Source organism: Cnephaeus nilssonii, assembly GCF_951640355.1.
Source record: "Cnephaeus nilssonii genome assembly, chromosome: 3".
Lineage (NCBI taxonomy): Eukaryota > Metazoa > Chordata > Mammalia > Chiroptera > Vespertilionidae > Cnephaeus > Cnephaeus nilssonii.
In genome coordinates this window covers 9,577,206-9,592,729 of record NC_137074.1, presented here as the reverse complement: position 1 = coordinate 9,592,729, position 15,524 = coordinate 9,577,206, and the positions used below count along the sequence as shown (strand labels likewise).

Sequence of the window (15,524 nt, the reverse complement as noted above, 5' to 3'; positions counted from 1 at the left end):
GGATTGCCTTTTTAGTCTCTCTGTCTGTAAGTTCACTATTGGTGTATAGAAAGGCCATAGATTTCTTGGCGTTAATTTTGTATCCTGCTACATTGCCGAATTCATTTATTAAGTCTATTTTTTGACGGAGTCTTTCGGATTTTTTATGTACAATATCATGTCGTCTGCAAATAAAGACAGCTTTACTTGTTCTTTTCCAATCTGGATGCCTTTTATTTCTTCTTCTTGTCTAATTGCAATGGCTAATACTTCCAGTACTATGTCAAACAGGAGTGGTGAGAGTGGGCATCCCTGTCTTGTTCCTGTTCTTAGGGGAAATGTCTTTAGTTTTTGTCCATTGAGTATGATGTTTGCTGTGGGTTTATCATATATAGCTTTTATTATGTTGAGGTATGAGCCATCTATTCCCACCTTGTTGAGAGCTTTTATCAAGAAAGGGTGTTGGATTTTGTCAAATGCTTTTTCTGCATCAATTGATATGACTATGTGATTTTTATCTTTCAATTTGTTTATGTGATGTATCACGTTTATTGATTTGCGGATATTGTACCATCCTTGCATTCCTGGGATAAATCCTACTTGGTCATGGTGTATGATCTTTCTGATGTACTGCTGGAGCCGATTTGCTAGAATTTTGTTGAGGATTTTGGCATCTATGTTCATGAGGGATATTGGTCTGTAATTCTCTTTCATTGTGTTGTCTTTATCTGGTTTTGGTATTAGGGTGATGCTGGCTTCATAGAAGGAGCTTGGAAGTGTTCCTTCCACTTGAATTTTTTGGAATAGTCTGAGGAGGATAGGTTTTAGTTCTTCCTTGAATGTTTGGTAAAACTCTCCTGTGAAGCCATCAGGCCCCGGGCTTTTGTTTGCCGGAAGCTTTTTGATGACTGCTTCAATTTCGTCCATAGTTATTGGCCTATTGAGCTGTTTAGATTCTTCTTGATTGATTTTTGGAAGGTTATATTTTTCTAGGAATATGTCCATTTCCTCCAGATTGTCCAGTTTGTTGGAATAGAGTTGTTCGTAGTATTTTGTAACAATCCTTTGTATCTCAGCAGGGTCTGTTGTTATTTCACCTCTTTCATTTCTGATTTTGTTTATTTGGGTCCTCTCTCTTTGCTTCTTGGTGAGCCTGGCTAGAGGTCCATCAATCTTGTTTATCCTTTCAAAGAACCAGCTCTTGGTTTTGTTGATCTTATGTATTGTTTCTTTGGTCTCTATGTCATTTATCTCCGCTCTGATCTTTGTTATTTCCTTCCTTCTGGTTACACTGGGCTTTTCTTGCTGCTCTTTTTCTAGCTCTTTGAGTTGTAGGGTTAAGTAATTTATTACCATTGTTTCTTGTTTTTTGCAATAGGCCTGTAGAGCTATGAACTTCCCTCTCAAGACTGCTTTCGCTGTGTCCCATAGATTTTGGATTGTTGTGTTTTCATTGTCATTTGTTGCCATGATGTTTTTTATTTCTTCCTTGATCTCTCTGGTGACCCAGTCCTTGTTTAATAGCATGCTGTTTAGTCTCCATGTGTTTGATTTCTTTGGATTGTATTTATTGTAGTTGATTTCCAGTTTTATGCCACTGTGATCTGAGAAGATGCTTGATATAATTTCTATCTTCTTGAATTTGAAGAGACTTTGCCTGTGACCCAGCATATGGTCTATCTTTGAAAATGACCCATGTGCACTTGAGAAGAATGTATATTCTGTGGCTTTGGGGTGAAATGTTCTGAAGATGTCAATTAATTCCATCTGGTCTAGTGAGTCATTTAGGATTGCTGTTTCTTTGCTGATTTTTTGTTTAGAGGATTTGTCCAGTGGTGATAGTGGGGTATTAAAGTCTCCTACTATGATTGTGTTGCTATTAATCTCTCCCTTGATATCCTCCAGGAGTTTTTTTATGTATTTGGGTGCTCCTATATTGGGAGCGTATATGTTTACCAGAATTATTTCTTCTTGTTGGATTTCTCCCTTTAGTATTATGAAGTGGCCTTCCTTATCTCTTGTTATGGCATTTACTTTGAGGTCTATTTTGTCAGATATAAGTATTGCTACCCCAGCTTTTTTTTCATTTCCATTTGCCTGAAAGATATTTTTCCATCCCTTCACTTTCAATCTGTGTGAGTCTCTTGTTCTGAGGTGGGTCTCTTGTAGACAGCATATATATGGGTCGTGTTTTTTTATCCATTCAGCTACTCGATGTCTTTTGATTGGAGCATTTAGTCCGTTTACATTTAAAGTTATTACTGAAAGGTATTTGTTTGCAGTCATATCTATTTTTGTGTCTGTATTCCTTCTTACCTGTTTATTTCTTCTTTTTACAGTATTCCCTTTAGCAATTCTTGCATTGCTGGTTTGGTGGTGATAAACTCCCTGAGGCTTTTTTTGTCTGCAAAGCTCCTGATTTCCCCTTCAATTTTGATTGATAGTCTTGCTGGATATAGTATTCTTGGATTCAGTCCTTTGCTTTGCAACACTTTGTATACCTCCTTCCATTCACTTCTAGCTTGTTGTGTTTCTGATGAGTAATCATTTGACAATCTGATGGGTGTTCCTTTGTAGGTAACTCTCTGTCTCTCTCTTGCCGCCTTTAGGATTCTCTCTTTATCATTTATATTTGCCATTGAAATTATGACATGTCTTGGTGTGGGTCTTTTGGGGTTGATCCTGCTTGGGACTCTCTTTACTTGCGTAACTTTTATCTTTCCCATATCCGGGAAGTTTTCTGTCATTATTTCTTCAAATAGATTTTCTAATCCCTGCTGCTCTTCTTGTCCTTCTGGCAGCCCTATTATACGCATGTTACTTCGTTTCATGTTGTCCCGAAGTTCCCTTAGGCTTTCCTCCTGCTTTTTAATTTTTTTCTCCAATTGCTGTTCAGCTTGAGCTTGTTTCTGTACCTGATCTTCTAACTCACTAATTCGGTCCTCTGCTTCTTGTAATCTACTGTTGAAACTTTCCATGGTGTTTTTGATTGTAGCTATATCACTTTTCATTTCTTCCTGATTCTTGCATAAGTTGTTGATTTTCTCATCCATCCGATGTATAAATTCCATGACCATTACTCTGAACTCCTTTTCGGTCATGTTGCAAGCTTCATTTTCACTAATTTCCTTTCTTGGCGACTCCACATTTTCTTTCCTCTGTGAGTTATTTCGTTTCCCCATTCTGGCTATTACCAGAAAGCTCAAGCTTCTGTTTGCGTGGACCTGGGCCGTGTGCTGTGGGGACTTCGCTCCACCCTAGTTTCACTGAAGTGCACTGACACTAGGACGTGTGGCTGCCTTTGGTTGGTGGGAACCAGACTTGCCCAGGATCAGTGTCCCCAGTGTTCTGTGTGGTCTCGTGTGCACATTTAGAATCAGGGGCCCTGTCTGCACCACACTGTTGGTATGTGCCGAGAATGAGATCCTTAGCATGTGCCAGGAGTCAGAGTTTCCCTGTGTCTGCACCAAGACTCGAGTGTCAAAGTCTCTGTTGCCTTGTGCGGTTTCTCGTTGAGAATCAGGGTCCCTGTGTGTGCACGCACCAACAATTGGGGTCGCTGGCTCTTAGTGTGAATGCGCTGTGAGTCAGGGATCCCAGGCAGCTGTGTCCGGCGTGCCAAATTCCCTGAAGTGGGGCTGCGTCCTGTGTGTGCTCTCTCTACTGAGCCAAACCGGCTAGAGCGCACATTCTTAAGAACCTGAAGGTGAGCCGGCTCAGTGCACTCTCCCAAAGTCCCAGCAGGGGGGCGGAGTCCGTCCTGCGCGCCAAATTCCCCAAAGGGAAGCCCCTCTTAAGAATCTCCGAAGGGGGAGCTGTGACCCGCGAGCCAAATTCCCCGAAGGGGAGCCCTCTGTGCGCACTGACAGATTTCCCTGACGGGGAGCTGCTTCTGTCCTGTGCGCGAGCGCGCGCCAAATTCCCTAAGAGGGAGCGAGTCCCTGCGCAAAGCTCGGCAGCTTGGGCCAGGGGCGGGTCTATCAGTTACTATGGCGCTGTCTGTGCGCGTGCCCGTGAGCAGCTTGGGGGAGGGGCGGGTCTATCAGTTACTCTGGTGCTATCAGCGCCTGCGAGGAGGGGGATAGGCTCTTTGACTCACGGAAATCTGCCGGGAAGTCTGGATTCTTGTTGTTTGTCTGAAGCTGTGATAGCAGTTCTCTGTCCCCAGTGGCTGCAGGGTCCTGGTTTGTGTTAGAAGCCAGGATCCGAGTCTCAGGCAGCTCTGTTTCCCAAGATGGCGTGGTCTCTGCGTCCGCACCAACCGCCGAGAAGTGTCCGCTTTGTGCGCGGGGCTCCGCCGTCTAGGGCTGCCCTGTTCGGGAGCCCCTTGGAAGACCTGCAGAATCTAACTGACCCTATCTCATACACACACACACACACCACACACATCTACACTCTCCTCTATGGGTTCCTCACTCACACTCTCTCTCTCCCTACCTTCCTGCCGGTCGCCATCTTTTTAAGAAAAACTGATCCAGTGACCTCTTGATTCATGGGTTAATGCTCAACCACTGACCCACACTGGCTGGGCTGTTCATTTCATTTTTTTAGGGGTTTTATCGGTATGGATTTAAAATATGGCCATTCATGTCTTATATTTGAAGGTCAGATACATAAATTATTTTTGTAGGGAGGTTCTTGAAATATACGAAGAAATAATGTTATCAGAAGTTTCCTTAAAAAAGGAAGCCTGTTCTGACGTTTATATTAGGAAAAGAAATGCCGGGAATTAAATAAAAGTAACTATAGGAAGAAAGATAACGACAGGATGTGAAAGCATCCAGGCATATAATGAAGCTGTTAGTCCTTCTAAGAACTGGAAGACGTGGTTTCCCTATCTGCATGGTGAAGAGGATGTGCAGCGCTGGTTTTCTTCAAGCCCGAGCCCTTCCAGTGGGTGATCCTGCAGCCTCACCTCGGGGTGGGGTGGGACTCGGAACCCCTCTCCTAGGCTCCTCGCTGTATGTCTCCAGGGCCCTAGGAGGCCAAACTCCACTGCAGCAGAAGCTTCTGCTCCCCAGCGTGGTTGAGAAGCTGGTGCTCCGGTGGCACCTGCCCAAGCGGCTGTGGGTGGGGCTCCTTTAGAAAGATCCTTCTGAAAAACAGCATGACCTGCTTAACCGAGTCTCTTCCAATTGTCTTTGCTTCCCAGGTTTCCCAGGCCGTGCAGTGGCTGGTCTCCCACTGCCCCTGTGCCCTTGACCTTTGCTGCCAGACCCTCATTCAGTATGTGGAAGATGGGGTTGGCCGTGAGTTTAGCGGCCGGTTTTTCCATGACAGAAAAGAGAGGCGGCTGGGCGGCCTGGCCTCTCAGGAGCCTGGTGCCATCATCGAGCTGTTCAACAGTGTTCTGCACTTTCTCGCCTTCGTGGTGTCCTCCGAGCAGCTCTGCGACCTGTCCTGGCCCATCACCGAGTTTGCTGAGGCAGGGGGCAGCCGGCTGCTTCCTCACCTTCACTGGAATGCCCCGGAGCACCTGGCCTGGCTGAAACAGGCTGTGCTGGGCTTTCAGCTTCCGCAGATGGACCTTCCACCCCCGGGCGGTATGTGCTCAGGCTGAGGGGTGATGGCTGGGGATGAATATAGGGGGCAACAGAGCACCCATTTTCTTTTTTATTGCAGTGGCAGTCTGGCAGGTATTGGGCACTGGTGTGAGGTTCTTATAGCCTCCATTCTGTGTCCCCTGTCCCTATTCTGCACCTGCCTTTGGGTGTAGGAGTCAGAGTGAGCAGGGGTTTTGTGAAGTGACAGTTGGCCCTTCACTGCCAATCGAGCAATCTGTGGGTATCTGCTGACCCCTGGGAGGAAGGTGGTCTGTGGTGTGGGAGGAGCACTGACCCCAAGGCCTGGAGTTTGTGAGTGGACAGCAGGTCCTGTCCTGCCTGCACCGTGGGGTATGAGGGTGAAGAGTGTGGGGACCATGCAGTCCTGTCCCCACACTGCTGGGGCCACAACACTCAGTGCTGACTTAAAGCCAGTGTTCCTTCTTTGCCAGAAGCCTCTGTTCTGTGGCTCTGGCTGTGCGGTTGAAGCCTTTGGGCTGTTCTGATGCAATCTCCAGGTCCCCTGGGCTGGGCATGTAGATTGCCCTTCCCTTGTTGATGCTGTTAGGAGGGAAGAAGGCGGTTCACTGCTATGTAGTACAGCCTGGGGCCCTGGCAGGGCCACTTGGGCTGCATGGAAAATAGGGCTCAGGTGCCCTTTTAAATTTCAGGGTGTGGGCTTCAATAGGTCTAACAGATGCTCATTTCTGAAGGAATCCAAAGGGAAACAAAGCACACAGCGCAAACCCTCTGTGCTGTGAGCTAGGTCAGTGTTTCCCCGAAGAAGTCAGGACCTCATGTACCAGCCTCACCTTGGTCCTTGTTAAAGTACAGATTCCTGGTCCTGTACAATTAGAATCCCTGGGGGAACCCTTAGTTGTGAATTTTGTCTAAGGAAACTGCGTCCCTTGTCAGGACATGGGGAGGGAGATGCTCTTTCCTGAACAGCTATGATTTATTGTATTCAGATTCGAGAACAGACTTCTCAACTACACGGTTGCCTTCTCCTGAGTTAATATAGAGTGAAGAACATTTCATGTAGATTTCCACCTGTACTTCGGCCAAACCTAGTGACTCACAAGGTGCTTTCTCTCCAGCTCCCTGGCTTCCTGTGTGCTCCATGGTTATCCAGTATGCCTCCCAGATCCCCAGCTCTTGCCAGACGCAGCCCGTCCTCCAGTCCCAGGTGGAGAGCCTGCTCCGAAGAACTTATGTCAGGTGGAAGAGCCAGAACCCCTCCCCTGGCTGGGAGGCAGGGCCCTCAGTTGCTGAGATCCCGTGGGATGACGTCATTGCCTTGTGTATCAACCACAAGCTGAGGGACTGGACGCCCCCCAGGCTTCCTGTCACATCAGGTAGTTAACGTATGGCACTATGGGGCTGGCTCCTCATGAGACTCGACTGGGCCAATTTCAGCAAAGAAAGCAGCTTACTTGATGATATTTGTTTCTTTTCCTGTGGGTCACCACTCTTCCTTTCCTTGGGACTCCCTCCTGTAAGCCCGTGACTTCCAGGTGACTTGTAAACATTGGGAAGAGCTAAGACCAGGGGTCCTCAAACTTTTTAAACGGGGCCAGTTCACTGTCCCTCAGAGAGAAGGAGGGGAGTCAGAGAGTGCGGCGCACATTCCACACATGCGCACTGCGGGCCCGGGACGAGTCGGCTGCTAAGCAGGACAGGCAGCGGCGGCAAAAACACCCAGCGGGCCGGATCAATGTCCTCGGCGGGCCGCATGTGGCCCGCGGGCCGTAGTTTGAGGACCCCTGGCTAAGACGGTTCCAGGAGAGCCAGGATTCAACTCCCTGATATGGCCCCTTAGGCTGGCTCTAAGTTTAAGACAGTTTGTAGCTCTGAGTAGTTGTCCTTGCCATACCACACTCTGGGCATGAGCCTGACTGAACCTTGAGTGACCCACGGACACTTGGAGCATGTTGGCTCAAATGGGAGTCATGTAACATGTGACAACTCAGAGGGGCTTCTCCTGAAATCAGTGACTATAAGCAAATGTCACGTGGTCACCTATTGCTTTTTTTAACATTTGTTTAAAATTTGTTTTCATATTTTCTCAGAGGCACTGAGTGAAGATGGTCAGATATGTGTATATTTTTTTAAAAACCAGTTGAAGACATATGATGTTCCTATGTCGTGGGAACAAGCCAGAATGCAGACGCAGAAGGAGCTCCAGCTGAATCAGGAGTGGTGAGATCTGTGTTCATTGTGTGTTTCTGTCATCCCTCCACCCAACAGAACAAACTATGTAGTTCTCGTCCAGGGTACACAGACAGAAATTCATACCCTGTACACAGAATCCAGCCCATTGTGGGTAGATTGTGACATACTTGAGAAACAGATCATTCCCATGTAGTAGATAATGGTTCTTAAGCAGAAAAAAGCAAGCATCTCACTTCATTTATCAGATGAATCTGACCCTGAAATCGTAACATAACTGGGAGAGTGCAGACAAAAGAAAGCTGACATCTCACAAATCTAGTTCAAAAATGCTTAATAAAGTGTCAGCACATGCAATCTTGCAGTACATAAAAATTCACAAGTAGGCTTTATCCAGGATAAGCAGTAGCAACAAAGAGCAATCTACTCCTGTAATATGGTGCCATGACAGAAAAATAAGTGCTCATTTAATAGTTGATGACATGCTTTTATATCCTTTTCTGCCTAAAAAATGTATACCCATTCCTAATAAAAATTTCAAACTTGGGTTTAAAAAATATTTCTGCCCCCAAAACCATTCTTCTTGGTAAAACATTAGAAACACTAAAGTCAAACCAGCCTGAGCTGCCCTGATGTCACTGCTGTTTACTTTTGTCCTGGAAATCCTGCCCAGTGCAGGGATACAGGTGGCATAAATATCAAAAGGAAGGAGAAACTGTCATTTCCAGATTGTAAAGTTGTTAGTTCAAGATGATCAAGTTATACCCTTAGAGTCATGCAGAGTTCAGAAAGGTATTAGATAGATTGATCTACCAGGTACAAAAAATCCCATGCACAGCAGCAATATGCCTGTAACATGAAAGCAGACTGACCTGGAGAGGCCTTAAACCCCTGTCAGGGGAACTCTGAGGCCCCTGAAGGTGCAAAGAAAACCTGCATAAATAAGGGGCAAGCTACCCTTGCTGTTGGGAGGACACAGGACTATAAAATTCTCAGTTCTTAAGCTATAAAGTTAGGGCATTTCTTTTTTTTTGTTAATCCTCACTGGAGGATATTTTTTCCATTGATTTTTAGACAGAGTGGAAGGGAGGGGAGAGACAGAGAGAGAACATTGATATGAGAGAGACACAACAATTGGTTGCTTCCTGCATGCGCCCCAGTTGGGTCCGGGCATCAAGGCTGCAACCGGGCCAACACTTTAACCACTGAGCAACCGGCTAGGGCAGGGTATTTCTAATTTAAAAAAACCCAAAAGATTTTTCCCCTTGGTCTTGACAGGTTAATTCTAACATTCATCAGGATGAGAAAATGTGTAGTAATTGCTGAGAACATTTTGAATAAGGATAACAAGGAAGGCCTGCTCTTTCTGATGTTAAAACATAATAGTAAAGTTACAGTAGGCGAATGGATCGGTATAGAAAGTCCAGACACAGAACCATATGTGAGAAAAATACAATGCCAAATTAGGGGATGGGGAGGCAGACATTGGCATCTGTTTAGAAAAAAAGTTAGCTTCGCTATCTCCCACTGATTGTAAATATTAGCTCCAGATGGACTTAATAGCTAAATATAAAAATAAGAACCTTGCTAATAATAGGGGGAGTAGAGACCTGTTGATAATCCAGGGATGAGAAGGAACACACAGAATAGGGATGCCCCAAGGCCAGCTGCCCAGGATACCGCAAGTCCCGTAGACAGGGGCTGCCCTCCCTCCTAGCCCTGCACTTGACCTGAGGGAAGCCCTGACCATGAGGGAAGCTGGAAGCAGGAAGGGGTGGGTCTCAGGCTCTCTCTGCACCCACATCTAACTATTTCCTGAGAAACCCTTTCTCCCTCTTTTCTGATCATAAGTGTTTCAAAACATGTACTTACAGCTTGGAAACAAAGACTTTTCATCCTGCTGCAAACAAGTTTCCCACTCCGTTACTTCACGTGCACCGAAAAGGGAAGAGAGGTGCAGAGTGTGGCCGAGAGGGGCTGGTTCCCAGCACGGAGGACCTGATGCGTGGATCCTCTGCCCAGGAGCTCCTGGCCCAGTGTCTGTCCAGCAGTCTTCTACTGGAAAAAGAGGAGAGCAAGAGGTGCAGCCCCTCCCTCCACTCACTGTGTCCTTAAGCCACTTCGTGCTTGAAAGGCAGTCTTCTGGCATTTTTCCCGACCGTGGCCCCATTTCCCCCTCTAGCCACCACCCTCGTGTTTCTGCTCCCTTACAGTGAACTCAGAAACAGCGGTTCTCACTTCTCTAGTTCTCCTTTCCAGTCTTTCTGGTAGCCCCTTTCTGCCCCTCACGTCTACTCTGGTTAGGATCACTGCCCGCCGCACAGCTGAACTGACCGTGAACCTGAGTCCCAGCACCATTCCACACCTTTGCTCCCTCCCTCCTGGCTCCCAGAATGCCCTTAGTCCCTCTCCTGCCCCCTTGGTCACACTCTAGGCCACTCCTGTCGGTTCTTCTTCTCCTCCACTACCCCTCACTCATTCTCTGCCCCTTGCACCTGTGTTATCTGTACATACACCCCAGTGATTTCATGGATTTTTAAATAACATTAATATTCTTACAAATCCAAATATATATCTCAAACCCTGAGTTTTTCTCTGAACTACAGATTTGAATATCCTACCACTTCCTTGATAGCCATTTCAAAGCTAACATTCCAAATCCAATTCCCAGTTTCCCTTCCTACAATGGTCTTCTCAGTTGAAGGCAACTCCATCCTTCCAGCTGCCAGGCCGAATGCCTTGAAATCATCCCTCCACATCTAGTCCATCCACAAATCCTATTCAAAACATTCAGAATCAGACCATGTTTGCAGTAGCCCATACTCTAGCCTTGGCCGACCCAGTGTGAGCCTTTCAAGTGTGAGGCAAGGTCATATTATTCCTTTGCTCATAACCTTCCAGTGGCTTCCTCTCTGAGCCTGAACCACAGGCGAAATCCTTATGAGGTGGGCAAGGCTTTTTGTGCCTTGCCTACCATTTCCTTTCTGACCTCTGCTCCTTCCTCCAGCACCCCAGGGACTGCATAGCCAGGCCTTTTGGTTCCCTGCTCCTTTTGCCCAGGGCTCCACAGCCAAACCCTGATATCCCTATGGCTCACCTTATGCTCACTTCCAGTCCCTCCTTGCCTGTCCTCCCAGCACCCCCTGTCTCCATGTCTTCACTTTGTCTTTCTCACCTTCAGACCACATTTCCCCAGATATGTGTCCCTTCTGTTTCCCCTCGCTAAAGTATAAGCTGCTTAGACCTGGACCTTATCTGCTTTGTTTCAGTGCTGTATCCCTGGTATCTAGAATGTGCCTAGTATTTGGTGGGGGCTTGATAAATATATGCTGTAAGAATGACTGAATGTATCATGATTTCTAAAAGTAGATTGTCCCAAGTCTGTATCATTTAAACAGTTGGATCAGATTGTTTTTCTTGAAGAGACAGTTGTATGGAGTGGACAGCTCTAGAATGTTCGGTGGCAGTAGGATATTATTATGAGTTAATTTAAAATTGTAAATAGCAATCGATACCTTTAGATATTACATCAAGAGATAAGAATTAATTATAGACACAAAAATCCAAAATAAGCCAGAGAAAATAAAGTAAAAGAGAATTATGAATAATGTTGAGTAACATATAAAAACAATTGTGTTTGGCTAAATGCCACCTTTCTCATTAAGTATAAGTTGGATGTATAAATTAAAGAGAAGACTTTTTTTTTAATCCTCACCTGAGGATATTTTCCCATTGATCTTTAGAGAGAGTGGAAGGGAGGAAAGAAGGGGGGGGGGGGGAGAAAGAGAGAGAGAGAGAGAAACATCAATGTGAGAGACACACATTGATGGGCTGTCTCCATACAAGCCTTGACCTGGCCTGGGATGGAGCCTGCGATCAAGGTATGTGCCTCTGACTGGGAATCTAACCCACAACCCTTCCGTCCTTGGACCAATGCTCTACCAACTGAGCCAAACTGGCCAGGGCGATATTAAACTTTTTTATTGTTGTTAATTCTCACCTGAGGATATTTTTTCCATTGATTTTTAGGCAGAGTGGAAGGGAGAAGGAGAGACAGAGAGAGAAATATTGATGTGAGAGTCACATCGATTGGTTGCCTCCCGCATGTGCCCCAGCTGGGGCCTGGGATCAAGGCTGCAACCGAGGTAAGTGCCCTTGACTGGAATCGAACTGCGACCCTTCAGTCCTTGGGCCGATGCTCTAACCACTGAGCACCGGCTAGGGCTGATGATAATTTTTTAAATAATTTTATCAATTGATGTCATAACTTAGTTCTATACTTAGTAAAAAGCAATGCTTTAAACAATGTAAAGTATGTAGGTAGAGAAAAAGTGAATGATAGTTAATTTTTTGCTTCCTAATGTTCACATGTTTTAGATTTGAAGATCAACTTCAGCAGTGGTTGTCTGAAGACTCGGAAACATTTACAGATTCAACTTCCCTTCCCCTCTACCTTCCTCAGACTCTGGTGTCTCTGCCTCAGACTATCCAACCTGTGATTAAAACATCCACAACTACTAGCCCACAGGTGAGAAGAGAGTACATTTGGCATTTATATTAGAGTTAGACACAAACTAATGCTTGATTCATCGTGTGATGTTATACTGACCAATAAGTAATTAGCTTAAATTAGATCTTTTCTTAAACTTAATCTGTCAGTTATAGAGGCCCAACTAATGTTGAGTTTCTGCTTGCAAAATGAACGAAGAATGGAATTGAAACATGCTGAAGAATTGAATAAAACCCACCACTGTGTGCTGACATTCAGTAAGGGCTTGAGAATAACAAGGTGATGACAGTGTCTTCTGTTTATGGAGCACATACTGTCCCAGCTGTGGCATCACCCACACCTTCCTTTCTGGGCGACCTTTCCCTGAGCAGGTTAAGTGCACAAAAGTCAAGGACCTCATCCAAGTATGTTCAGCTGGTCAGCGGCAGAGCTGCTTTTCAAAGCCAGACCTGATTTGCTCCAAAGCTAGATCTCTCTACCTCACTATCTTTGCTTCAGTGGTAGAAGAAGCAGAACCAGAGTTTTAATCATAGTTAATGCTGGACAGGTAAAAGGTATGTTTTGGAGCTGACTTTAAGAAGTCCTTTAATGGGGAGGGAAAGTAAATTAAGACATACTGTTTCTATTTATCAGTTTGGCAGACAACTTAAAAATATATGTAACCTTTGACTTAATAATTCTGCCCTAGAGAAATTACTATGACAAAAATTAATGTATATGACAAAAATTAATGTATTTTTATTCACTGTAGCATTAATTATACTGCGCATAAAAGTGGAAACAAACTGAATATCCAAAGATGGGAGTTTCAAGTGACTTGTAGCTCCTGAAATGATACTTTATAAAAATGACTAATGCTGAAAGTTCATGGTAGAATCATCAGAGCAACAGTTCATGTGCAGATGATACCAGGTGTATGTATATGTGCTGGAAGAGGCTGGAAGGATCTATGATAGGTATAAAGAGGGGAGTTTGTTGAGTGCAGCATGCCCCAGACAAGATTTCTAACATGAGCCCAATCTAGTGCCTTTACAGAGAATGTATCTTGGTTATGGATATCCCAAAACTATGTTTAGTTTCTTCCTATTTATACAGAATGAACGGACGGGGGAACAACGGCAGTTGTCAGAGGCAACAGGCACATCTTTGACTGAACGGCTGAAGCACCTGGAAAGGCTGATCCGAAGTTCAAGGGAAGAAGAAATTGCCTCAGAGCTCCATATCTCTGCACTGCTGGACATGGTGGACATTTGAGCTGCAGACTCGAGAGCAGGAGGGTCTATCCAGAAGATTTCCTTGAAATAATCTTATTCTTGATGTTTGATGAACTATTGGAAAAGTGACAGTTAATCATGCAAATAAAACATTGAATGTCTAAGGAGATCTCCCCGTTTTTAAAATAGTAGGCTGTTTCCTCCTATGTAACATCTTTGATTTTACCTGTTTTCATGATCTCCTCAGGCTGTCACCCACCAACATGCTCTGAGTGAGTTTGTAGCTTACATTTCTCTGAGTAACAAGCCATCATTCATTGTCTCAGCAAAGTTGCAGTCCCAGATATGCCAGTCATCAGTAATGAGGCCCATCCAACTCACATCTGAAAGAGCCAACAGTATATGAACATCCTCTCTGAGGATGTGCCTGGGGCATGTTTCTGGACCAGAAGTGGGAAGACAAGAGGATTGGCTGTAGGTGAGAGCAGAATTTCTGGAGAGGAGTGCAGGGGTGTAGGTGGGGAGAGTACGAGTAATGAAAACCCAGAGGTGCCATTTTGGTATTGTCAAGTGAGGGGATAGGCCAGACCACAGAAACCCTGGCTGCCTTCCTCTGAACGCTAAGGGAATCACCTATTGGAGGATATTGGGCAGAGAAGTGACTTGTCACATTTTCTTTTAAAAACGGCATATGGGACCCTGGTGTGGCTCAGTTGTTTGGAGTGTTGTCCTGTGCACCAAAAGGTTGTGGGTTCCATTCCCGGTCAGGGCACGTATCCAGATTGCCAATTTGATCCCCGGTCAGGGGCGAGGCAGTTGATCAATGTTTCACTCTCACGTTGGAGGTTTCTCTCCCTTTCTCTCTAAAATCAATAAAATTGATTTAACCCTAATCCTCAGGTTAGGATTAAAAGTAAATAAATAAGGCATATGGGGAAGGTCAGCAACACAAGGTAGGATTCTTAAAAGGTGGGTGCTGCAGTCATCCGGGTGAAAGAGGAAGGGTATAATCCTGAGTTTGCTGGCAGTTGGTGTGCGGAGAAGGAATAAATTTGAGCCATATACAGGAAGAGGTATTAATAGACTTGGTGATGCTGGGTATGGCCACCAATCTTAAATTGGCACTCAGCATCTCCCTACTATAATCCTACATCCACTAGACACTGAGAAGACTATTTCATATCTTCTCATTCTTTTCAAACCTCCAACATTCCTAAATACAGGCTGCTTCTTATTTCACTGAGAAAGCAGAAGCAAAGAACTGAACTTCCTCATCCCAATACCACCAAATCACCAGCCAGTCCCCACTTGCCCATATCCAACACTAGTCAACTGTTTTAGGGATATCTTCAGTGATCAACTTCATGTTTATCAATAAAAACATAAATAATGCTATTTCTTAATCTTGTTTTAAAAATTTAGAGAGAGGGGAGAGGGAGAAACATTGATTTCTTGTTCCATTTACCTATGCATTCATTGGTTGATTCTTATATGTGCCCTAACCGGGGATTGAGCCTACAATCTTGGCATATAAGGATGGCACTCCAACCAACTGAGCTACCTGGCCAGGGCCTATTTCTCTCTCTCTCTCTTTTTTTAAATAAATCTTTATTGTTCAGATTATTACAGTTGTTTCTCCTTTTTTACCCCCATAGCTCCCCTCCACCCGGTTCCCACCCCTCCCTCTGCCCTTACCTTCCTCCCACTGTCCTCATCCATAGGTGTATGATTTTTGTCCAGTCTCTTCCAGTACCCCCCACACAGACACCCCTTTCCCCCTGAGAATTATCAATCCACTCCCATCCTATGCCCCTGATTCTATTATATTCACCAGTTTATTCTGTTCCTCAGATTTTTAATTCACTTGACTTTTAGATTCACTTGTTGATAGATATGTATTTGTTGTTCATAATTTTTATCTTTACTTTTTTCTTCTTTTTCCTCTTTTTAGAGAATACCTTTCAGCATTTCATATAATACTGGTTTGGTGGTGATGAACTCCTTTAGCTTTTTCTTATCTGTGAAGCTCTTTTTCTTCCCTTCAATTCTGAATGATAACTTTGCTAGGTAGAGTAATCTTGGTTGTAGGTTCTTGCTATTCATCACTTT

At 44.8% G+C, this 15,524-nt stretch overlaps 1 protein-coding gene across 1 annotated transcript in view; it reads left to right on the top strand.

The window, feature by feature from the left end:
* Nucleotides 1-14,964, top strand: part of MCM3AP (minichromosome maintenance complex component 3 associated protein) — a 49,000-nt gene extending 34,036 nt beyond the window's left edge. The window contains exons 24-29 of the mRNA XM_079766572.1: nt 5,132-5,522; nt 6,620-6,877; nt 7,592-7,721; nt 9,566-9,772; nt 12,069-12,219; nt 13,297-14,964. Coding sequence (XP_079622698.1) covers nt 5,132-5,522; nt 6,620-6,877; nt 7,592-7,721; nt 9,566-9,772; nt 12,069-12,219; nt 13,297-13,455 — 1,296 coding nt within the window. The 3' untranslated portion in view covers nt 13,456-14,964. The remainder of the gene's footprint in view (nt 1-5,131; nt 5,523-6,619; nt 6,878-7,591; nt 7,722-9,565; nt 9,773-12,068; nt 12,220-13,296) is intronic.
* The last annotated feature ends 560 nt before the right edge of the window (nt 14,965-15,524 follow it).